A 25,583-nucleotide genomic window follows, 5' to 3' on the forward strand; every position below is an offset into this window, starting at 1 on the left:
GTTCAGGAAATTTTTAGATGTTTTTAGAATTTTTTAGAGTTTCTATAGATGGTCCCACCACAGAGCTTATAGTCCATTTCAGCTTTTCTTAACTAGCTGCTCCCAGATATAGTTTTGTTCCAACTGCAGCAATATCTTTCATAAACTGTCCATTAGAATCAGTGCTATGCCTTGATTCAAGTCTTGTAGTTAGCCGGGTAGAAAGCAGGTTGTTTACAACCACAGTGATGTTCTATGCTGGGACAGTTGCAGTTAAAAAAAACAACTGAAAACATTTAGTTCAGAGACAGATCCAAGAAAAAACCCAACAGTTCTAGCATGTCCATTTCATGCCAGAAGGCTGAGTATGGAAATTTCCTAAAGCAGATCAGGCAGTCTGCTATTGGTCTGGGAAGTTCATTCACTATTCATGTTATCGGACTGTCTCCATATGCTTGACAACAGAGATGGACTTCGCAGGTCGCATCTTGTTTTCCAGAGATGCATTCCTCTCGTGGGAGGTCTGTCTCAGGGTAGCTTATTCTCCAACTTTATAACAATAAGCTCCTTTTCGTCACTTTTCCCTGGTACTCATTTTCCAGCCAATCCAAACGCAACTGATGTTCTTTGCGTAGCTCTGCATGTATGAGCACGTGTGGATGAGCTAAAGAGTGACCTGATTCTTAACTCTCTTGTCCTCACCCATGACTTTGTTGCAATCCATGGTTTTAGACCTAAGTTTATGGTCTTGCAAAACAGAGGTGTCGTGGTTTCACCTTTTGTTTCTCTCAGCAGAAAGACTGGCTGGGGCATTTTCCTCCATCTATCTCCTCTTTTTATCCTCTCTTTGTTTTCCCCATCCATTGTGCCAGCCCTCTTTGCAGAGTGGGGTGAACGACGTTTAAGGAGCGTGGGGGAAGGCACAGACTTATTTGCCAAAGAAGAATGTCTTTTGACCCAGAGTCCTGGTGTGAGGTTCTCTGCTGCAAACTTAACTTGACCTCTCCAAAACTTTGCTTCTAATCCTCTGCTCTCACAGGTAGAGCTGACACGTTTATACCAAAGCCCAAAATGACTCTGATTTACCATTCTCGGAGGCTCATCCAATCTAGCTAGCTTGAGTTCTGGTAGGAGCTCTGCCAGCAGCCACGTCTTCGGCTACAGCACAGGCGTATCTGCTGACTGCTAAGCCATCCACTTGGAAGAGAACATGTAAGCTTTACTTATTTGCCTTTCCCTCGCTTAATTACCGAGAGTTCTCCAGAGTTTTCCCCAAGGTTTTATGAAAATCATCTGGTAGGGCATCTAGAAGATTTAATGTAGTAAACAAGTAAACAAAAATCTGCAGCTTAGAAGGCCAAATTTCAATCTGATTTATTTTCTAGCCCATAGAGTTCCACTGGTGACAATGGTTTTGTACAGGTGATAAGTGCAAAAGGATGTGACCCAGAGACAGGCTTTGCGCTCCTCTTTGGCAAATGCTGTCTCCCATCTGTTTGTCGCTATTAGAACGTTTCTTCATTGGCAGATGAAAAACAAAATGTACAAAAGGATCCAGTAAACTATTCCATACTATCGCCAGTACGACCAAATGCATGCAGTCATTACTCTGATAATGATGTAGCCTCTTATTCTGGCCAGCTGTCAGAAGTCTTCAACGCAACATATTTAGTGACTAAGTGATGTACTAGTGGCATGTGAAATGGCGAAGTCCTTGGAACAGGGAACAAGAGAAATGATTGCATGCCTTTACATTCTACTTAGAAAATAGTGTCTTCTGATATAAAATTCCTACTTTGTGGCTGCTCTTGTTAGTTAAGTGCTTTTTTGTTGTCAGGCGTAAAATTAGAATCTTAAATAAGATATATATCTTTATGTTGTGCATCTGTTTTGTCCTCCAATCGAGTTGACATGAAATGGGATCAAACTAGAGCATTTTAAAATGACCTGTATTTGTAGTATCTCCTCTGCAAGACCTGTTAACTGGAAAAAAGTTCAGAAGAGCTTCTAGGCAGGCTGAAAGGGAGTTATTTACTATGAGCGTTTAGAAGGATCACAAGATTTGTGTAACCTATTGAAACTTGAGATATTCTTCTGCTGGCAGGTTGTTTTCTGATGATAATATGTAAATGTGTCTCGTTCATTCAGAGGATCCAGAATCCCTCTGTGACAAATACGTGCCAGAGATTTCAGCTAACTTTCAATTATTCTTGAAGATTATAGATGTAGTTATTTCATAAACCAAACTACCCAGCTGCAGTTGCAAATTTTTATTTGCAATATTGGAAGCTGTATTAAAGTCTGGCTAAAAGCTAACTTCCAGCTTGAGTAACCATGCTTTGAAAATTGCTTCTAAATTCCTCATCTGTAGACCTTTAACAAGCTCTTTAAGGGGGATGGAAACCTAGATTTGGAAAAGTACACAGCACATACTATGTCCTGTATATAACATAAACAGTTGTTTTGTGGTGTTTATCGGGTAAAGTTCTGCTCATGGAAAGGAAGTACTGTTTCTTTTGCAGAGGAAAACACCCTCCCAGATCTAAATGTAGGGAAGGCGCACTTTCGTACCTCCATCTTATGACATGTCTGCCAGTGCCTGTGGGGAAGACAACACAAGCCCCTCTGCACTGCTGGTGGATATGCGTGTTGGGTGTTCACAAGCCTCTACTCGCTCAGGGGAAAGGTGCAGCGGTAAATACAAGGTCTATCTGTAACTGAACCCACCTACGTGGTGTTTGGTGTGTAGAAGTTAAGATACACCTGCTGGAATGGCAGCAGCCTGGCAAGCACCATGTGAAGTTACTTGGGCATTCAGCTGTGCTGTGATCCTGCATGCTGTTGAAGTATGGCTCCACTCCATTACCAGCGTGTTACTTCGGACGTGTCTAACGCCATTCACGAAATTAGCTAATGCATTTACTGCACATAAATTACCCCGTGGTACTCCAAGAGTGGCTGGCTGCTGCTTGCTTCCCACGCAGTAACTTTCCGATGTAGGCAAGCCCGAGTGCTGCTCTAAGTGACTTCAGTGAATCTAAAAGTATTTTGCAATCCTTCAGGTCACAGCAACCTATTGTTTATTCACTGTCAGATGTCCTGACCATGTAAACTCCACAGAGCAGGCATTCTGAGACCAGATACCGTGACAAATTACCGCTCCCTATTACAAAGGCCGCGCAGGTCTGTGTTCCCACCTATCTCGGACCACTGCGGGCCGATTAAAACACTTTACACATGATGCTCCGATTTTCTGAACCTAAGGCCTGTGCTCCCTGGGCCTGCGCTCCGAACAAGCGCAGGACCGAGGGCCGCCGCGCCCGCGGGCCCGGCGGCGGTGGAGGGAGCGGGGAGGCCGAGCGCTGCCAGGCCTTGCCAGCACCGAGCCCGGTCCCGCGGCGGGCTGAGGCACACGCCGTGCCCCAGGGGAGGCCGCCGATTCCCCCCCTGGGGGGGTTGCCCGACCCCGTCGCGGGGGCCGTGCGGCAGCAGCCGTGCCCCCCGCCCGCAGCCCGTCGCGGCGGCGGGGGGAGCCGTCGGGGCCGCCGGCAGCAGCGCGGCGCCGGGCCGGGCAGGGGGTGGGGAGCGCCCGCCTCTCGCGGCTCGCAGCCGGGTGCCTCCCGCGGGCGCGGCGGGCCGCCTGGCGGGCTGGCTGGCTACCCAGAGTGCAGCAGGCAGGCGGCGGCAGGCGGCGGCCGGCACCGAGCTGCCGGCGCTCTCCCGGCCCGCCGGCGGAGCGGGAGCCGGGCGCAGGCGGCGGCGCGGCCCAGAATGCGAGTGTGAGATGCTTCCCCCGGCAGCGGCGCCCCGGGCCCAGGCGGCGGTGGCCCCCGCGTGGATGCGGCTCTGGAGCCGGCGCTTCGCCCTGCACAAACATTTCTATAGGACTCATTCGCCCTGCTGAGGAGATCGGCCCGGCCCGGCCGCTTCTCCCTCCCGCCGCCCCCTCCGCCTCGCGGAGCGGCTCCCTCAGAGACTGCCGGCCCAGCCCGGCGGGCATGGAGGCCCCCGGCGGCGCCTCGCCGCTCAGCCCCGCGCTGGTGGGCCGCCTCCGCCAGGAGCAAGAAAAGGTAAAGGCCGCGGCCGGCGGGCCGGGCTCGGTGTGAGGAGCGGGGCGCGGGCGGGGGGCCCGGGGCGGCGGGCGGCCGGGGCGGGGCGGGCCGGGCGGCGGGGCTGAGGGGGGGTGGGGGGACACGGAGCCCCCCCGGGGTGACGGTCCCCCGGCGGCACGCGCTGGGGCCTGCGTGCGGCGGGCGGGCACGTGACAGCGCTGACGTCACGGGCGGCGGTCGAGGCGGGTCGTGGCGCCCGTCGCTCCCCGGCGGGCCGAGGCTGGGGCTGACCCGCAGCCCCGCCGGGGCCGGGCCGGCCCTCCCCCGGCAGCCCGCTCCGAGACCTCCTCCGCGGAGAGAAGGGGCGCCGGCCGGCGTGCGGCCGGGCAGGGACCGGGACCGGGACCGGGAGAGGGGAGCTGCGTTAGCGCGTCGGCAGCGGCGGTGTTGCCGAAACGCCGTTCGGAACGAACGTCAGGCAGCCGACCGGGGGCTGGCGGGAGCGGAGCCTGTGTGAGCGCCGGGGGAGGGCCGGGCTGCCCCCGCACCGGCTGCGCGCTGCCGGCGTGCCCTGCGCACCGCGACAGTGGCACACGCGTAACGTGCGCTGCGCAGCTCGCTCAGACGCGCGTTTGTCCTCCCTCGTGCCGCTGCTCTGTGGCTTTGAGCGTAACGCGCCTTCCTAAAGCCCGGTCCTGCGGGCCGGCCTCGCGCAAGGCCGGCGGCTGTCCCTGAGCTGTGTCATGTCACAGGCCGGCTGGGAGAGCGGGTGTATCGAAAATGCATTGTCCCGGCCTTGCCTCAGGAAACATGGGTTACGTTTGAAAGAGCCAAGCTCCTCTGCAAAAACGATTCCTGAGAATACAGAGGGCTGGTTCCACACGCGGCCATACTATAAAACTCGAGATAGGTTTTCCTGCAGATTACACTCACGATGTAAGGAGAGCGGGCCCTGCTGATTTTATTAGAGAGTGTGATTTTGGACTCAAAAATCACACATTTTGGAGCCTTGCAGTGAGCTCTGGGTGCGTGCTGGAGTCACTGTGGAGCTCATGGTCATGTGCAGTGCATTACTGGCACAAGTCCGTTTGCCCACCATTGCTTTAGAATTTTTCTGCTCATTCTTCTCATATGATTACATTTTTTTTTTAAATCTACTTCTAAGATGCACATTAGAGCTCCTCAGTTATAACGGAGGACTTCATCTCCAGCGTGTGTTGCTTTGTCACACGCTGGTTTAGTTAAGAGTAAGAAAACTGAGTAACACGTGCGTGGTGTAAAAAATGTGCCTTGTCTGGAATACTGTGTCCAAAAATGTGTCTGCTCTTGAATAGCACACTAGATCATTTCTAAAAGATGTACTTAACCAGCTGACCATTAATGTGGATGAACAGCGAGAAGATCTGCTGGAATACTCTGCATCGTCCATTCTGCGCAGAGAGTAACCCGTTATACCGATAATTGGTGATGGTAACCTGTCTGCTTGGGCTCCTTCAGTTAATTTTCAAGGTGGTAGAATTTGGCAAAGAGTAATTTCTCTGGTACATTAGTGTCGGTCAGGCCTAATATGTAAGCGGATGTCTGTCGTAACCACGTAGAATTATTCCCAGTTCATGGTAAGACCCCTCTGTAAGCAAGTTTAAGACACTTCTTAAACAGATCTGCTCCAGTGGAAAAGAGGCCCAGGAGACCATTAATTAAGCCTGTTAGGCTGATGTACCAAAATTATATTTTATCATAGGGAAACTTTACATAATTTCTGCAAATTGGCTAAAAAAAATTGAACACTTCAGCTTCAATATGAAATTATACTAAAGAACTACATATCTTGGTTACAATGGAGTGTCATGATGAAGATATAGTAGACTTTCCCTCTATGCAATGAATATATATAATTGGATTACCACAGTATTTTCAGTTAAGAAAATATTGTCTTTTAAGATGGAGGAGGTCTTTTCATTTCAGCTGCCTCTTTTCAGATATTCATATTTTTCTCGCAAAATTACTGACGTGGAAGTCTCGTGTTTTGGTCGTAGCACAAAGATGAGGGAGAATCAGTTATCCAGTACTTTGGTAAGCTGGTAATCGTAGTATGAGCATTGTAACAAATAGTAAAGTTATTTAGCCAGAACTATATGTATACTGGCGTTTAAGCAGGCACATATATTTCTCTTAATTACTGTGGTGGTGTGCTGTTCCAGTGATGCTTGATTAAGTATAAAGAAACCTATTTATTCCTATTAGTCTGAAGGCAACCTTTAGTGTAATAGTGAAAAACAGCATTATCTATGTGCAGATCAAAGGTAATATTTGAGTCATGGCTGATTATTTTCACATCCAGGCCATTGTACAACCCTGGTTCAGCTACGAGTTTGAGCTTTTTAAGTGCTAAAGAGCTGCTCTGGAGAACACGTGGACCGAGGCTTCCTTCCTGTTTAAAAATATTAAAAGAACAGGATGTTCGTGACTTTCTATCTCTAATCTGATTGAGGCTGCAACTTCCAGGTTTAGGACCCCTGGTGAAAAGTAATTTTAATTCTTGTTTAGGACTGCTTGCCTGTTGGACAGATTTCATCTTGTTAATTTGTAGTGATAGTAAGACCAAACTGTTAAAGGCAATTTTCAGTGCTCCCACTAAAGGCACTTTGTATAGAAACATGACTTAAAATGTGTATCTTGGGGATAAATTATAGAAGAATATCTAGTAATTTTCATGATAAAGACCATCATTGGAAGCACAGTGCCTGCGTAAAGTTTTGAATATTTCTGTAAGAAGAATATTATGTATGTATCATGGATTACTTGCAAAAGCAATATGTGTTAGCTGAAAATACTGCGTTAAATCTATTGCAAGTTAGTACAGGAATTAGAAAATGAATATTTAAATAGGTGGATTCTCATACTATAGAGCCTGCATTTAAACGTAATATTTGATATACATTTGTTCTTACAATCAAATGGGTTGGGATTACTAACTGATAGGAAGTTGACAAGTCGGATATGTATGATTTGGTAAGACTTGTGTAGACAGTGAATTTACCGTGGGCTGATACGTTCTATAGTTTCTGAGCAGTACAGTGAAGATATGCATAAAGGGAGACATTACAGAACCAATTAGACCCACGAGACATTTGTAGAGTGCAAACACAGGCATGGAGAATCTAAAGGATTCCAGTGTTTGCTGGCAATAGGAATTTTTTTTTTTTTTTGCAAAACAAAAACACATTTCCTTTTAGGAAAATTAGGACAAGGAAGTGACTCCTCTCACTCATCATAACAACAAAGTACAATTAAATTTAGTGCTGCTGCTACCATAACTCATTGGCCAGTGTGTATTACGGCATATTCTTAATTTTTATGAATTTATATGGTGGAGCTGTATGACCTTTAATTTCCAGTTGTTTTCAAGATCCTGAGTACTTGCAGTTTTTTAACAGTTAAACATCCTGTAGGTGGGTTGCGGGGAAACAAATAATAGAATCCTGAACTTATACTCTTCTGAATTGTTTTCTCCCTGTATGAATTACTTCTGAGGCTGGCTGCTTCCGTTTCAAGTAATACCTGTGCTATGAAATCAACAACTTGGCGGTTTTAAAGCTGTTCCTTCAATCTGAAAAAGAGCAGTGAGACTGAGTAGGGTCTTAAACACTACACTGCTGAAGGAGCCACTGGAAATCTGGAACTACTTGCCTACGGACTCAGCAGATGAGATTCAGTGGGCTTTCCAGTGCAGTGTCTCCAGGGTATTGCGCTTTTTCCAGCTTGCATCCAAGTTAACGGAATCTAGAGGAAGCCTGGGTACGAGGCACCAGTGCAGAAAGACTTTGTTTTAGACAACAACTGCGAAAAGTTAACGTAGTGTCTGAAGCTCGGTTTGGCATGGTCCTTTTTAAAGGGTCTTGGCTGAAGCTTCACTTGCCATATTCCTTTTTAAAAGGTACCTGGACAAGTGCCTCCTCAGAAACCTTTGATGACATCCACTCGACCCTGTCCCGTGCTTTTTCGTAATAGTGGGTTCCAATAATGTTTTCTCGTGTGTTGCTTTCAAGTAAAAGGGCTAATTTGGTCATTATCTGGAAACTTTCAATGTTAGACTTATTGTTCCTCCAGTGTTAATTGATCATCACTTTAACTTTCTGTAGTCAATATTTGTCTATGTCCTTATTAGTATGAATTAAATACCCATTAGTTTATATAGTATCAAGAATTGTGAAATAAATTAACAGATCTTAAATATTTTTTTTTAAATGGGAATTAAAGTCTGACTATTCACTAAAGAGTTGAAAGAGCATTGGCCTTTATTCTAGAGTGGGCAAGTCTGTGCATATCCTGCCTCACTGGTAAGTAAAACAGGTGGATGAGATTATATTCACAGAATTTAAATGTTACTAAATTATACTGCTCCTCTAGCTGTCTACAGATTTTGTGAGTAGATGCAGTGAGCAGGGTACTGTTCAGGAATCGTCCTCAGTATTTCTAGCATCTTTGCAGGTCACTGTCCCAGAAGTTATGCTCATAACCTGTCTTCTCAGATTGACTTGGGTACTCCTTGCCTCATGTCTTTCTTTCCTCCTTTGAGACTGTGAACTTGTATTTTATTTTAATCCGAAGCTCCAGTCTTGCAGATGGATGTGCTAGTTCGGAGCTTTCCATCTTGAGGCCCTCAGAGCAGCAACTGCACTGAGACTTTGTATTTTCGCAGTGGGGCTTTATTGTGGGGGCTTTATTTATTAACTGGGCTGCATTGTGCAGTTGCTGGTTTTGTGGTTCCTCTTATCTGTTAGCACAGGCTGTGGTTTCATTGCCATGAAAAGGGTGAATCCCTCCACTACTTTAGTACAAAGGCTTGTGTGCAGACTGCTACGGGGCAGGAGGAATGCAGTGACACACGCCAAAGTGGTCGTGTCAGACGCCAGCACGAATGTGAAGGGGAAGTGCAGAGCCAGCTGGACTGGCCCTTTGAGCCATGGCCATGCTCTTACCAAGGTAGAGCAGTTGTGAGCAACAGTCTCGGTCACTTACTCAAAATTTATTTAATGATCATGTGAGTTGTCCAGGAAGGGGATGACTTTAATTTGGTGAACAACTTTTTAACGTTAGTTTTTGTTGTGACTGCTTGCTGCTACCTTTGAGGAGTTTTAGAGTGGCACATTTGTGACACTGCTCAGTGACCTGGGTTGGGACACAGCTTAAAACCAAACTTTGTTGTTGACTTTTTTCTTTTTTCTTTTTTTTTTTTTTTCGGCCAGTGGTTGATTGTGCAGCATCACAAATGTCTACCAGCAGATTGTGTTGGGGCTGGAAAAATAAGACAGTGGAACTGAGTAGCTGGAGACAGGGAGGGATGATGACTGTTTACTCAGGACTGTGGCTGAAGGTTGAACCACAGCCTGAAGGTATGTCTGTGTGGCAGGTGCCCTGGCTCGTGTCAGTCTCAGGCTGGTTAACTCAGGCATTGCTAGCGGCGAGGTTGTTGCACCAGAGACTGCATCAAAACTTGCAAAACCTGCTTGAGGTGTTTGGTGAGTTAGATCCCAGGAGTTCTATGCTTACGTTGGTCCGCTGCTCTCTTGGTACCTGAGCTAGCTTGGGGATGGTATAGCCACATGAGTATGTTGACCTGATACTTCAGGTTCGAGTTCCTTAGCTCTGTCTCCAGATGAAGTTACATGACGTGGATACTGACTTGCTACCAGGGAAAGGAGAGACCTTTCTGCAGTTTGTTCCTCACTTGCAGCAGTTCAGTCGGTTCAGAACTGATTAAACTCACTCACTTAGCAGAAAATGTCCTTCAGCCTTTGGGATTTTTGCTGGGTTTGTGAGTTGAAAGGACTCCCAAAGGGGACTGGCAAACAGCAAAACAGCAGAAATATGTTGGGAACTCATGGTTGGAAGTGAGGAAGAAGGAAGGGTGCTGGCTCGTGTAAGCTGATGCTGCCTGCCTGGCTGTCACAGGGGAGTGGGCTGCCACGCTTGCCTCATTTGTTATTTGTCTGCGTGACCTGTAACCACAGCAGTGCTCACAACATAAAATAGTCTTGAGAGGGCAGAGTTTCCCAGCAGGCAAAGAAGAGATGAGGTGTTTTCTGTCTGCTTTATAATTCTTAGGTGTTTCAAGTAGAACTTTTAAGCTCCCAAAAAACATTTTGCTCAGAACTTAGTTTTTATTTATTGATAAATAATAGTTATGTACTACTTTTTCTGCAAAACTGAGAGACCCACTTGTGTGTACACAATTAATATAAAACCGGTAGGTCTTCACTTTTTTACTTGTAGAGAAAGGTAAAAACTGTGGTTATATTTTTAAATAAGATTTTTTCCTTTAGAAATGTTTGGCCTGATTCAAATTTCTTTCAGTCTCTCTTTTCCTTCAGTTTCTTCCCAAACATGTTTCTTCAAAAAGCAAAACTTTCCACCCAAATGGGGATTTATGTTAATAATTTATTGAAATGTAGTAGTTTTGAGTAATACGATTTAATAAATGAATATGAGAGCGCAGAAATGCTCTTCCTTTTCCGTTAGATCATAGTGTGCCAACAGCTGAAGAACTTTCAATAGTTTTATTTCATTTTTTGATTGAAAATGGGGCTGTAGGAAAAACAATTGTGCAAATGTTAATTCTGTCTTTCTCCATCAGTGATTGCTGTGTTTTAGGCAAGTACTGTATAGTTTCCTAGACGAAAAAAAGAAAATTCATTTGAAGTGTTTATTTTGCGTGTGGCTTGTTACATCCTTGTTACCAAGAGATGATTAAATATTTGACCACCGATTAGTGTTCTTCTGTAATGTAAAGTCGTATTGTGAACTGGTTATTTCATTGGTAAACTTTCAGGGTTTGGGGGTGCGACAGAAATCTCATGCATAGAGTTGCATGGCAGAGTGGGTTTTGGTACTGCAAACATTTACAGATGGAGGCAGCTCGTGTGCATGTATCAACTGCAGTAAATACTTCAATGTAGACGGTTCAGCAGTTAAAACTGTGCAGAGTCGGAGTCATCTGAATTAGGTCAGTGGTGGAAATGCTCTTGGATTTATCATGAGCCTTGCAAACATGGATCTGCATTTCAGAAAACCAGCATAAACTTCCACTGTAGTTCGTGGAAGGTTCTGAACAACAGAACCAAAGTTGAGACTGAGATATTCACACAGTCCCAAATGGCAGGGACAGTCTCCTGGAGGCAAGTCATTGGTTTTAGACTTTATTAGACCCTTAGTTTAATTACCACCTCATTACTTGCTCTGCTTCCACAAAAAGTATTCCATACTGTCATTTTCTCTATAGTAACTGGAAATGTGATTGAAAGGGATGTTTAAAGTGAGACTAATTCAAGATTAAATAGTCACAAATTATATTATTGCTACACGTAAACAAATTACTTGCATATCTGATTTTATTCAGATTACTTTTCAAGTGGTAAATAATGCTTTATCACTTATATAGTGCTCTTACATCTTTAGAGTGCTTTTCTCACATTAATTAATCATCATTAAACACTCTGAGGTGGGTAGGTTAATACTATTATCCCCATTTTGCAGATGAAGAAATGTAGACTGAGAGGTTGTGATTTGCTCAAGGCCATATAGAAGAAATAGAATCAGAGCTGGGATTAGATCTGTGTCCCTAGCTTCTAATTTCTGAAGACCAGACAGATTGTGAGCCACAGTTTTGAAGCAAAATACTCCAGTGTGCATGTAGAAACAGCACACATTTACTTGGCCTCTTAGATGCCTAACTTGCAATTTGTTTAAATGGAAACGTTGCTTTTGTTCCATGCTGCTTGTTTCCATGTTCATACCCACAAGTGTGGAAGTAACCTCTCTTTCATTTAGGAACTCTTCCTAATCTGATGGGGCATTTTTATTTTCATAATTTTCATTAAAATTAACTTTAATCTTAAAAATACCAGTTTCTAGTTCTTTAGGCTTAAACATAACTGTGTGACTTGGATACAGCAGGTTAAGCATTGGTACCCGAGACTGTCTACAGATGATACCAATACCAGCTGTGTAATTTTTCACGAGCTGAGACATAAATAAAATTCTGACTTGGCAGCTTGCCTTATTGCTGATCAGAATAGATGAGAGAGAGAAGAATTACCCTCAGTGTGTTAAAACCATCACCTTTGTAGGCAGTGTCTAGCTGCTTAGTAGAGGGAGACTATTCGCAGTTATGCACTCCACCTTGGAGAACTACCTAAATAAAACAAAATAATCGTGGAGTGGAGAGGAGAGCAGACCTATTTGTGCACCACCTTGATCATCAGAAGCACCACAGAAAATTATATTTTGCTGTTAGTAATGGGAGCATGTGCAGAAGCAACAGGTAAGGAAAAAATGAGGTGGAAGAAAGAGATGCCCTTGTACGTGAGGGTGAGGACCTGCTGGGGAAAGGTGGAGTAATGGAGAACCCATGAGTAGAAACCCGTGGGCATGTACACGTAAGAATGAGTTTCGTGCTACAGCATCCTTTTCATCTGTCTTCATTCCCAGGGAACCCTTGCAAGTGATTGTAGTGCCTGGCTGCTGAGTTAGGAGATCTGGTTTCTGTTTCTAGCCCTTTTCCTGACCAGTGTTTGTGGTTAATTTACTCAGCCTATAAAATCAGTGCAGTGCTTTTCCAAAGTGCAGTACACTTTAATTCCTGGAAAAGTTTTTGAGCTCTTCAGACAGAAGATCCCAGAGAAGGTGGAATTTAAATAGACTGGGAAGCGAGAAAGTGTTGCAGACAAAAGGAATTTTCTGCCTTCACACAGCTAATGAAGTCCTTGGCTGTATGATGTGAGATGTTTGGGGTGGAGTCGTTAGCCTGCAAACTGCCCTATGTTCACATTGGCACGGTGGAACTGGGGATGCTTGGGAAGTGCTGGCAGGTTTGAAGCTGATCCTCCCACTCTGCTGTGACTCTGCTTGTGAAACCTAGAAACAAGAGATTCCCTAAAAGCAGCAACGTACGCTTCCCTTTAAATAGCTCAGCATTGTAGTAGTGAGAGCAGAACTAATGCATAATCTCCTGCTTTAATGGTTTGGGGTTTAATCCAGAAGGAATTACACTTCGGGCAATGGGTGTGCAGAGGTGTGCAATCCCAGGGCTTGGCTGCTTGTGGAGCTCTGTCCAGTCTGAGTATGGCTCTGTCTGGTCAGGGGCTTGAGAAGCTCTAAATTTTAACAAGTTGCTGTTGGAGGAAAGGAAGGAAACAAAATATTTACCCATTTGTTTTCTTTTAAGACTATGAAATGTGTTTTCCGACAGTTCTCTTGTTTTTATAACCAGACTCTTGATTAGGTAATGTTAAGTTTGCTGCAAGAGTAGTTTAATAAATATTTTAGTATGCAGATAAGCCATTGATAACTGCATGCATTCACAAACTCATACATTTTTATGTGTAAAAGAAGAGAATTCAGAGTTTATTGATACCACTTCCACTCTGATATCAGTCTTAAAAGTAATGCATAGTTGGTAGCAGTGGGTGTCCAGACAAATTGAACTCAAATGAACAAACGAACAGATCATTTATTTTATTTACGCTGAAAGGAACTTTCATTCTTTAATTGTAACTCTAGGTATAAATTATGTGTGTAACATAGACTAATGGTTTTCCTGTGTTTGATTAAAGGCAAAGAATCAAAAGATTTGTTTATATATTTATCTATTTGTTTCTTTGCTGGGATAAAACCAGTTGTTATCCAAACAGTGCAACTGACCTAATAAAGGACATATGCATAATTGATCTCCATCTGTTTTTCAATATTTATTCTCTATTTTTTAATAGATTTCAGTTCCAGAAGTGCAGCCTGAAACATTTTTGAGGTGGTATATTTTAATGTTTCTGTAAAAGGTCTCATTTTATGCTTGCCACTGAAACGAAAAGGTTTGTTGTTGGTTCCACACTTTAGTATCCCTTCAAGAGAGATTATATCAAAGAAGAAGAATTAAATTAAAATTGATTGGTGTTATTGATTTTTCGCTTCTTTTTTTTTTAAAGGGGATAAAGGGCGATGGAAACAGCATGTGCCCCAATCCTGTTTTACTGGTGGACTATTTTTTAAAAACATAAAAAGCATATGTGTCCAATTTACATATTTACTAATTAAAAAAGCTTCCTGGAAACATTAAGTAGACTATCTTCTGTAACCTTTAACATTGTAGCTAATGGATATAGCCTGGAAATTTTCATAGAAGGTCCTCTAAATAATGTAAATGATTATGAATATGTAACTAGTTAATATGCAGCTACGAAAGGATTATCATGTAGAGGTTAATGAACATGCTGCTCTTATGGTTTGCAGGGCTTTTCTTTTTGTGCTTTTAGCTCACTTCATGCATGGAAAGTCATGTATTGGGAAGGGAAAGCTTCCTGTCTTTTCCATCTTCGTCCGTAATGGGGCAATTAAACTGGAACTTTCTTAAAGGATTTCATAAACATTTGTGTATACTTAATTGTGTTGTGTACTTCACAATCACCACCAAACCTGAAAGAAGGAAGGATGTTGTCAGAGCAGGCTCTGACTCTTCTACTTGTTAGTGGTGGGCTCCGTTGTCTGTTAGCATTGTTATCAAATGTTGCTGTGTTGTATGATTTATACCTTTTATGGAAACTTTACTCTTAAAATGGGCTTAATAGTATGAATTAGATTTCTGAGTTGATGCTCTGTGGAAGTCTGTACGTTTATTCTTAACCTTAAAAACAGTCAGCTTGCACATTAAGGAAAATACTTGCGAGGCATTTGATTTATAGGAGTTTAACGCAAATGATAAATTTAAACTTGGCTTCCGTGGGACGAGCTACCTGGCTGAATTTCCTGATGGATTATGAAATAGCGTAACCACAAATGTAGAGCTGATCCTTTTCATTTAAGTACTTTACTCTGTTTAAAGAATTATTAGCTCACAAAGGAGTCCCATTTTTTTTTCTCCTATATGAGTAGAAAGTGCAGGGTCTGAGATCTGTTCTGCAATAGCTGCACATATGCTAACTAAAAAAAAATTGTCTTTCATTCTGTTGTTTGGAAAAAAAAAGAGAATTATCTGCTCCAGTGATTTCAGTGGTACTTGAATGTATGTTATTGTTTTCTCTGCAAATTTTCTCATTAATTGCTTTCAAATGTTAGCATTATTTTGGCTATAGGAAAAATGAAATTGGTAAAAAAAAAATCTGGAAAATGTTTATATTGAGAAGATGTCTAGACATATTTAATTGCCTCATGGCTTCATTGCATTTCATATAATTGAATGAAATTGTTTGTGTTATATTTTTGGTAACCATTATTCAGAGATCAGAATATATTTTGAAAGACAAAATCTCCATGTAATTATGGCAGGGAAGGTCACAGGTTTCAGCATCTTATCTGTTTGCTGTATCTACATAGTCTGAAAAAATACAGTTGAAAAACAAAAAAAAAGTATTTCAATTTAACTATATGCTTTATTTTCTAAATTATTTTGGATCTCTTAGAAAAGCCTATGACATAAAGAAATAAGTGAAATATTCAGATTAAAACTTCTTTTTTTTTTGACACCCAGTAGGAGCAGAAAGGAAGCCAGTGCACGTAATGGTATAAAAATGTCCTTATATTTAAACACCACGAAATTCATTTGTGGTTTTTCAGATTAAAACGGCCAGTGGAAACATTTGTTGGTGTACTGATAAAGGAAAAATGTTTTTGGTGCTGTGGGGTTCATTTGTTTTTGTTTTTTAATGAATAAGTATGGAAGTTACATCGATGTCTTGTTATAATTTATGTTGTTTTCTTATTCTGCAAGCATGTAACACTGAAAATAGATCTGCAGATTGCACAAACTACTACTTATCTTATATCATGTGTCACCTGATAGTTATGGAGCAGGTATTGTACCAAAATATGAAATGAAAAGCTGTAATTTTTTCTGTGGTTATCAGTCTGCATTAGTGTGTGATAAAGTGTGCTGCTTAAGAACTACCATTTACATGCCTTTGCACTGACAAATAAAAATGTATATAGAGACACCACCAAATCTGTAAAGCTACTGTTCTAGTTTCTGATGCATTGACATTGCAGCTGTGTGCTTAGCCTTGTTTTTTCATGAGTAGTTATCTGTTTTAATGACAGGTGGTCACTAGCTGCCAAGAAAAAATCCAGCACTGGTAAGTGAAAAATGTTTGCTTACATGCCTAAAATACTGATGAGTAAACTAGTTATATTTTAGTAAGGTATTGCTATTTATTCTTGTGATAGCCAAACTCTACTAGCATGTTTTGGGGAATATAGTTAGCGATAGCTCAGAATTGTTGTAGTGTATTCTCTTTAAAATATGTGTGTTTTCCACTGTTACCATTACTTTAAATCACAAATACACTGAGCCTTAGTGTTTATATTTCTGTTTTAAATACCCAGCTCATTTGTCATTTTTCCCCAAGTAACCTTCTGGGATGAATGCTGAATTTGCCTGATTGGTGAAAAGGTACTCCCAGGGTAGAATTAGTTATTCTTGTTGTTTTCTTTCTAACTATGGAGCAAGTAGGGAAATTCTGCTTCCCCACCTCCATGTGCTAAAACAATGTGAAAGTAGTATTTCCCCTCAGTAAAGTATGTGATAAAACTTAGTTTGTAAAGCTTAGAAAGAAATGGTTTGTTATGTAAAAAAAAATATCTCTGGGCACTTTTTTCTCTGTTGGCAATCTATGGTTAATAGAAAACATGCTTAGTAAATAGTAGTTTTGTATGGCATCTGAGGAAAATGTACATTTAATGGTGAATGAAATCTTATATTATGAGTTACTGTGAGATATAACAGTCGATCTTACAGATATCAAATTACAATATATCCATGCTGTGTTTACCATGATTTTACTGAGAGAACAACAGGAGCTGGCTTGATTATTGTCTGCAGGGTTATTGCAGAATCACAGCAACTGCCCCTTTAGTGGTGAGATTAAACCTTTGGTTATACACCATCAAGCATATAATATTTTAAATTTATTTTAAGAGGCTTTTTCTTCATGCCTGAAAGATCTCCAAGCAAATAATTTATATTTAGTATGTATCAAATGTTTTTAGTTTACATGCACATAGGCTGCAAGTGCTGGATAAGAGGAGAAAAATCAAGGCAATCTATACACATCATCATATTAAATTCTGACTATTGGCTCTCAAAAATAATCTAAAACTAATATGTTTCATTTATGTTTAAAATTCAGAGACTGCATTAATTTTCAATAAGGGAAATATTATTGAAGTTCCTACTGGTGCTGCTGTGGTGAAGTCAGGCAGAATATCCCCAGCACTCGTACTTTCTCAGGAGCTTTGCATTGTCCCTACCAGTTTGGTCTTATGTGAAATTCTGCACGTACATTCTTTCACTAAGAGATAGTATTTTTCAGAAATAAACTATTTGATAGAAAGCCTTAAAATTCGAACAGATTTTTAAAAGTTTGGAAAGTTTTGACAATTATTTCCTCTTATAAAAATGGCAGAGGTTTGTGGAGTGGGGTGGGAGGGTTGGCTGTGGAAGGGGGAGTTGCTCACGTGTCTGCTTTTATGCAAACTCTGGCCATGGCCCCGTGAACTTTGGGATTTGGGGCACACAATGTCAAAAGGAAAACCTAACTTCCTGATACCTTTTGTGTAGAAAAGCAGTTTATACAGCATTCATACAATCTTTACTTTATAAAAAATTACTTAAAATTTAGTACCCTTATTTACATCTTGATTGTGGAAGAGCTGAGCGCTCTTGTTTCAGCTGACTAATTTGTTCATAGAAGACCTTTTAAGTAGTCAGTGACACAGAAGAATGTTAAATAGAATAGGGTTTTAAAATGCTCAGCTTCAATATATTTCCATTAAATTATTTTCTTTTTCATTTTTTAGTACACTTCTTGAAGTATATTTCTAAAGCCATGTATCCAATAATGGGTCTAGTATGGGATTAAACATCTAGGCTTCTGTTTGTCCTTCTAGGGACATGTTCATAGCTGGAGTCCCGATATGCATCTTCCCTGTTCACTTTGGTTCTTCATTGCATATCAGGACTGAGCCTAGTGCTGGCACACCCCAGAGCTCGTGTGACCATCAGCTATAGGTGAAGAGGGAGGTCAGCTTCCTTCCTTAAGTAGTGCTGTTTCAGGCCAATTAATTAAAAGGATTGATTTTAATTTTCGTTATCTCGATGGTCCAGTTCAGGATGTGGCTGCACTTTTAGAGATTCCCGTGGTGGAGGTTTGATCAGCAAAGGGCAGCAGTCCCCCTGAAAAAAGGAACATACTTTGCTCTGTAAAGTGAAATAGCCTTTGTAGCAGATGATTTCTCCTGTATCCTAATAAAATTCTTCAGTAACGGGCAGCAGTCAGACCTTAAAGGCAGTATCTTCTTTTCAGATTAACAAAGAAATGTTGAAGGACTTTCAGCCTTGAAACAATGGGAATATTTAATCCTTCTGCGAGTAGGGGGATTTTCATATCATTCTCTTCCCATGGAGTCTTCTCTTCTTTGAGACATGGGCAAGGCCTTCGGCTTGGGGGTCTTGTTTGTTTTTCAGCAGGTGGTTGGAGTGCATCACTGTCCCTTTCTCAAATACAGCCCTCTGGGAGGCAAAGGCTGGATTCTGTAAATATCATTAAGTAATTGATTGTTATTGTTGACACCAAGTAGTCATTATATTGCGTCCCCCCGAAGTGAATTTTGTTAAGATTCATGAGTTTGTCCTTCCTCTTTGAAGGAAGTGTGTTGTATTTTCATTTCGATGTGGGCAATGGACAGAGAAACTTGCCTGAAAAGTCTGGGAGAAATCTGCTGTCAAACCAAAGCAGTAGCAAGCATCTTCTGTAAATCAGTTATATGGAATACGGTTTTAATGTCTGAGTGGCATAAAAATCTAAATTCGTTTTTTCAGGACCAGTTCAGCAACTTAAAATATGAAGTACTCCAGGTATAAAGTAGAGTGATTACAGCAAAGTTCAACTATGGAAGCAAATGAGTCAAAACATAGGAGTATCAGATGTTTTTTCATAATGAATGCTGAAGAAGATTTCACTGTGCTTATGAATCTAAGAAAATCAATGATAATATTTTGAGAGTTGTGTTATCAACTATGACATTCATTTTTCAGCACATTTATAGATTGCTTTCCTGAATCATCCTCAGAAAACCTGTAATTTGCATCTTGGGTCAGCGTTGTTAAGCACGCTGCTCTGTGCTTTCAGTTGCCTTTTATTGCAGAATTTACTACCGTATATATGTTTACTGTTTTGAAGTGCAGGTAAACAATATCATCAAACCTGACATTTATATGCCAGTTACTTCATGCAAGAGCTGATTTCTGACCATCTTCAGAATGGCAGTGGTCCATTAAAACACTTTTTCCAGCCAAAAAGGTCTTAAGTATTAAAGAAGTTTCTTTAAGTATTGAAGAAGTATTTAAGAATGTCTTCACAAAAGAAGGCTTTTTTAGAGGGAGTGTGGTTGCTTGTTTTGTACGCAAAGGAAAATCCCTGCAGCAACGCTGTATCTTGCAAAGTCCTCTGAAGAGCGAGGTGTCTACTGTGGGAATAATTTGTCTAAGTTCACCAAGCCACTTCTGTCTTGGGTGGCAACATGTAGCATGAGCTTTATTTTTATTTTGGATAGAGAAGCAGCAGGAGTGATGTTCCTCAGCTGTATTGTCCCTTGTCAGGGACTGAAGATGCGTCCGAATCCGGGGCTCAAGACATTTTTCAGGAGTGTTGACTCTTGGTAGGAACACAAAGTTCACGTGAAAATCAGAGTTAATTAAAATTTTGCCCATTGATGTCAGCTCAAACCAAAGTCATGACTTCTTTATTACAAGTGATACTTTGAAGAATTTGCCTCTTATAAAGTATAAACTGGATTTTCAGTTATTTTTCTAAATGTTGATGGTGGTATAACTGTTGAACTTGAACATAGAGTGAGATATGCCAAATCCTAGTGAAATAACTGATTCTTTGCACCATAAAAAATTCAGAAAGAGACATGCACGATCTGAAAGAATTGTGTCCCTATTTTAATACACATTATTCTAAAATAATCTATTATGTTTGTCATCTCAAGTCTCTTATAAATAAGTTAGTAATCTATCAACTGTATGTAAGAGTAAAATAGTTTGGGTTTTTTTTGTGTTTTTTGAGTGTTGTTGAATTACTAGCAGAAAAACATTAACTCTTTAGATTGAAATTAAATCAACTTGAATCTATCAACAGGAAGAAGGTGGAGAGTGATTATGATGCTCTTCAGGAACGACTCCGTACGTTGCCCGACAAACTGTCCTATGATATCATGGTATGTACACTGTAGAGTTCACACAAGAAAATGGGCTAAAATTTTTAGTAAATCAGGTGTGTGCACTGATGGTGAGGTGTTACTGACGTTGCCACATCGTACTTCGTAATGTTACATTTATTATGATAATAGTTAAACCTTTGCTTTTGTTTCTTCCTCTTTTCTTTGAAATCCAGTGTAAATTACAGTGTTACTGACAACTGAGAACTGATGACATAAATGTTAACACAAAACCTGACATGTTTGATATGTAAATCTATTGTATAGAAAACTATAATTATGACTGAATTACAGTACTTAGTCATTTCCTGAGAAGAAAATGGCCGTAGTATTTCCTGATTCATGGAAATAAACCCTAGAACATTGATTTTTACATAAAAAGATGCTGCTAATTTTTGTTTCACCGATCTTCACATTGACATAGTGATCTTTTCTAGTCTTTGAATCTTCCCTAACAAGTGTAGGTCCTTGTGTGAACTTCATCCTGTTGGCTTGTGCTCACCAGAATTTTGACCAAATTGGTGTTTCTTTTTGTTTTTTCCCTCCTACCTTCTCAGGTCCAATTCAAGACGTGTCTTTGTAGGGAGGGAAGTTGTACTGTAAGTAACTGAGTGGCTAATTTCAGCATAGAGTACCGGACTGCTTTCTTCCTTGGCAGCCTGGCTCAGCATATAGAGTTGAGTTGTTAGTAAGACGACGTTGGAGTATACTTACTATGTGGGAACAGAGAGTGTTTCTCTTTCCTGTGCTAACGATTCGGCTCTGGATTTTATGCGTGTAGACCATCTTCCATGTGTATATGTGTGGCCACATGATGTAAAGCAAAAATACTCCGTTGTTTTGAAGCATGGAAAAAGCCCTTATTTTAAAAAAAGCTAGATAGGACTTATTCTTAGTTAAATCAGCAATGTCAACTCACATCTGTTATTTTAAATGTATATAAATAGTTCCTATCCTGTTGGCCAAATATTTTCGTATGTTTTCAATTTTGCTTTCATCATTTTGGGGGAAGAGTGAACCGGAAAATTGTGCAGTCTGCTACATGAAAACCAAGTCAGGAAGGGTACGCATGTAGGAAAAATGCTCTCTGCATAGTCTTAACGTCAGGATCTTGCCTACAGCAGAACTGTTTTAAACATTGGTACCCTCCTGGATACTGAAGCTAGGGAAGATCGCTTTCCAAGGAAACAGATCCACTCTAATAAAGAGAAATAGATCCATGGAAACAGAATCCTCTTTCTTTCAAGAGAAAACTTGAGCTGGCTGTGGTTCTTAGCTTTTTACCACCTTCATTTTAACTTTAATTTGATTTTGGTCTCCTAATTCCTTTGAAATTGAAGCCCAGAGGCAGCCATGCAGGTGGCAGTAGGTCGGAGGGTAAGATTGCAGGGGATTGGTGCAGGAGGCAGGAGTGAGTGTGGCCAAAGCTTCTCCTCAGTGACAGGACTTGCCCAAGCACCGTTTGTAAAGTGTGAGCTGTGGAAGGTGTCTTAATTCATAAGACAAGTCCAGAGGAGGACCACGAAGATGATCCGGGGGCTGGAGCACCTCTCCTGTGAAGACAGGCTGAGAGGGTTGAAGTTGTTCAGCCTGGAGAAGAGAAGGCCCAGGGAGATCTTCTAGCAGCCTTCCCAGTACTCAAAGCGGGCCTACAAGAAAGCTGGAGAGGGATTTTTCACAAGGGTGTGTAGCAATAGGACAAGGGGTAATGGCATTAAACCGAAAGGGTAGATTTAGATTAGATCTAAGGAAGAAATTCTTCCCTCTGAGGTGACGAGGCACTGGAACAGGTTGCCCAGAGAAGTTGTGGATGCCCTATCCCTGGAAGTTTTGTAAATAAAAGCAGTGTCCTATACATTATAATACGTGTTAAAATGGAGGCTGGATGTTTTAAGAAGCACCACTTAAAGTTATAAAATGTGTTTGTCACCAGTGTACTCCCATCTGAAGTATTCTGGGTTTATGTATCATTCCTCTGCCTGGAGCATGGGCATTGCTTGGAGTAGCGTTGCTCAGAGGTGGAGTTCTGCACACTGGTGAATGATGAAACAGTGACATTAAGCACAGTCTGTCATCCTGCTAGTAGCCCCCCAAACTTACACTGAGGTTTCTAGGTACTTACTATTAGCAAGACAGATACTGAGAAGAGCAGCTCATCTTTGAGTTGATCATACCTACTTCAATATTTTAAAAATTTTAGCAAAGCTAAACTTGCTTTTATTAGGAAATGAATGTAGCCTGTGTATATCAAATATGTAACTCACCTAAATGATAATATTTTTAATATAAAAGGCTTACATGTTAGGATAAAGTGAATTTGTTTTCCGTGTGAGCATTCAGCCATGCTGTAGTTTTTATGTCACAGAACAACTTGTCTAGTTAAATATCACTTTTCTGATTTTGCAAGTACAATACTAAATTCAAATCGATCTGGTCACTTGAATATTTATGAAGGGTTAGTCATTAAATAACTGCTATGAATTTTTATTTCTTTAACTCTGTATTTTACTTTTAAAAAAAAAAAAACTAAGATGTGAATGACTGTCTAGGTTTTATGTTCATTAGTGATTTTCAGCAGTTTCTTCTGTGCCTTTGACAGGTACCTTTGGGTCCTCTTGCCTTCATGCCAGGAAAACTTGTCCACACCAACGAGGTTACTGTTCTGCTTGGGGACAACTGGTTTTCCAAATGCTCAGCAAAGCAGGCTGTTGAGCTGGTTGAGCACAGAAAAAAACGTATGTATGTTCCTGAACATGATTTAGTATTCTTATATAAAATTAGTAGCATCTACACCGTGGGTTTATTCAGATGTAATATTGATGTAGCACCTTATTTTCCTTCTTTACTTAGTGTTTTATTTGATATGTCTAATTTTTTTAAAACATCATGCAGAGCTTTTTTTTTTAGTGATAGATCAGCTTAAGTTACCAAAATTCAGGTTTTGATGTTAGATGTTATAAAACAAGATGAGTCAAAATTTGTTCATTTGTTTATTATACACAAAAGTAAAAAAAGAAAACCAAACCAAACTGAAAACCCCCTTTCACTTTTCTTTAATGTGAGAAATGCTGTGTTCTCTTCCAGAAAGTGAACATCACATTGTACTTTTGCTCTTAGTTACCTTATTCCCTATATTCTGTACTTCTTTGCTGCATTGTCTTCTGTTGTTTTTTTTTTTGCTTTGTCCATATGATTTTCCAGCTTTCTTCTCCCTCTACACATGCTTTACTCCTGCTTGTTGTTTTTCTTTCTCACTTACTGCTCAGCTGCATTTCTGCCTCCTGCCTTCAACGTTCCTATCCATTGCTGTGGAGAGATCCACTGGATCTCCGCAGATGAGGTGCCATTGGTGACCACCAAATTCATCTTACATAGCAGCGCATCACTGAGGCAGATAGGCATCTCCTGTTTTCATTTCTAGCTCTTTTTAGTTGGTGATGAGATCTTGGCTTTGAAGAGCCAGGACCACCAGCAAGCGATGTGCATGGCACACTTTGGAACCTCTTTGTTAGAAAGAATGAGAGCCTAAAATATTTGATGTAAATGTCAAGGAAGGAAAAGCACAATAAAATTGTGTGGAATAAATTGGTACCTATTAGCCTTTGCTGTTTGCTTCAGATAAGCGTTTGAGAAATTTTTTTTTGTATTGGTTTTACCTATAATCTGCCTCTTTCCTGAATGAGTGCTCACTGCAGCTTTACCCTGTGTATGTTACAACCACCAAAACTATTTACACTGGATTTTTGTTTGAGTTCAGCTATCCATGTTGTTGCCTGGAGCAGAATACCTCAGAGGTTCCCTATCTGAATACGTTTTTTTTTTTTTTCAATTCTGTGCAAGCAATATTTGTGAAAGAAAAGTTGTTTTTTTAATAAAAATTCATTTGCTGTATTACTTTAAAATATTTCTTTATGAAGAACATTGCCAAAAGTATGTAATTTGTATTTTACCTATTATCTTTCTTATTCTAGTCCTTCTGCGCAACTTTGCAATTTTCTTTCTTACTGAACTGAATCTACGTTATTTATTGTGACTCTTGCGAGATCTCAGGACCATATCTTTTTCCTTGATCTGATATTTTTTTCAGTGCTGCAGAATATTTTTGTCACTGTTACATTCACTGAAATCATTTGACCTTTGCATAGTAGATGTTTGAACATTAAGTAGTCTGCTGGGAGACACACAATAAATGCTGGATTCTTTCCTTTATGATCTTTTAAATTGCATTTAAAATACAAACTCAGAAATACTAATTTCTTTTAAAGCAAAATAGTCATTGATGCTGGATATAAACCCTCCATTCAGCTGATAGTTCACTTCAGCTGTGTGATGGCTGCCAGTGGGAGGCTCCAAAACACTGATATTAACTAAAAACTTTTTATTTAAAGAACTATTTTCAGTTTTGGATGATAAAAACCGTATTAGTACATATGATTCTGAAAAAAAAAAAAATTCTTTCATAGATAAACTTTTCTCCTTTAAAAAATAAAACTGACTTAAACTCTTTCACCTGTTTTCACACTAAATAAAGGCAACTTAGAAGAGAATATTGGAGATTTTATTAGTTTCTTCTAATTAGGAAAAAAGTTGGCTACATGAAAGACCTGTAGGCCATTGCTATATAATGTGAATTGGCCACTTGTGGCACAAACGTGAAAGACTGATGTTTCACAAGTGTTAGTTTAAGGTCTCTTTTGTGTATTGCGCTGTAGTTATTTTCATTCTGATTTCACTGGCATTTTGTGAGCATAGGGGCTTCATGGTTTACAGAGGGATGTATTTTGGGCGTAGTTGTTACATTGACAGAGTGTGATTTGGTTTTTAGTACATAATCTTTTTGTTTTGGACTTCAATTTCGTGAGTAGGTCGCACACACTGGAAAAGAGGGCATGCTCACTGCAGGGGATTACATTGCAAGCAGTCCCCAGTGTCCTGTGTGCCAGTCGGAAGGTCCTAACACAGCAAAGCTTTTTTAAGCATGTGCTTAAGGCCAGTGTGTGCTTAAAGGCTTTGGTATAGGAATTGGGGTCTGAATAGAGCAAAGAAAGGCTCATGCTGAAATTGCTTCCCAAACAGAAAGCTGGCAATATTTGTTGATGGTTTGTTTCTTCAGTGACCTACATTTTTTTATCCAATATTACTCTATTTATTTTTTCATAACTAGCTGATCAAGTCTGTTCAGATAACCAAAATGAACTTAGTGTAGCACTAATAATTCAGTGCTTTAACAGATATTAAGAGTTAAAAGGAAATAAATACAGGACATGTTTTCATTGCTTACTG

At 40.8% G+C, this 25,583-nt stretch overlaps 1 protein-coding gene across 1 annotated transcript in view; it reads left to right on the forward strand.

Moving 5' to 3' along the window:
* Positions 1-3,977: 3,977 nt before the first annotated feature.
* Positions 3,978-25,583, forward strand: part of URI1 (URI1 prefoldin like chaperone) — a 42,588-nt gene continuing 20,982 nt past the window's right edge. Inside the window, exons 1-4 of the mRNA XM_086620880.1 lie at positions 3,978-4,049; positions 16,119-16,153; positions 20,222-20,300; positions 22,900-23,035. Of these exons, the coding sequence (XP_086477006.1) occupies positions 3,978-4,049; positions 16,119-16,153; positions 20,222-20,300; positions 22,900-23,035 (322 nt within the window). The remainder of the gene's footprint in view (positions 4,050-16,118; positions 16,154-20,221; positions 20,301-22,899; positions 23,036-25,583) is intronic.

Source organism: Tauraco erythrolophus, chromosome 15, assembly GCF_009769465.1.
Source record: "Tauraco erythrolophus isolate bTauEry1 chromosome 15, bTauEry1.pri, whole genome shotgun sequence".
Taxonomy (NCBI): domain Eukaryota; kingdom Metazoa; phylum Chordata; class Aves; order Musophagiformes; family Musophagidae; genus Tauraco; species Tauraco erythrolophus.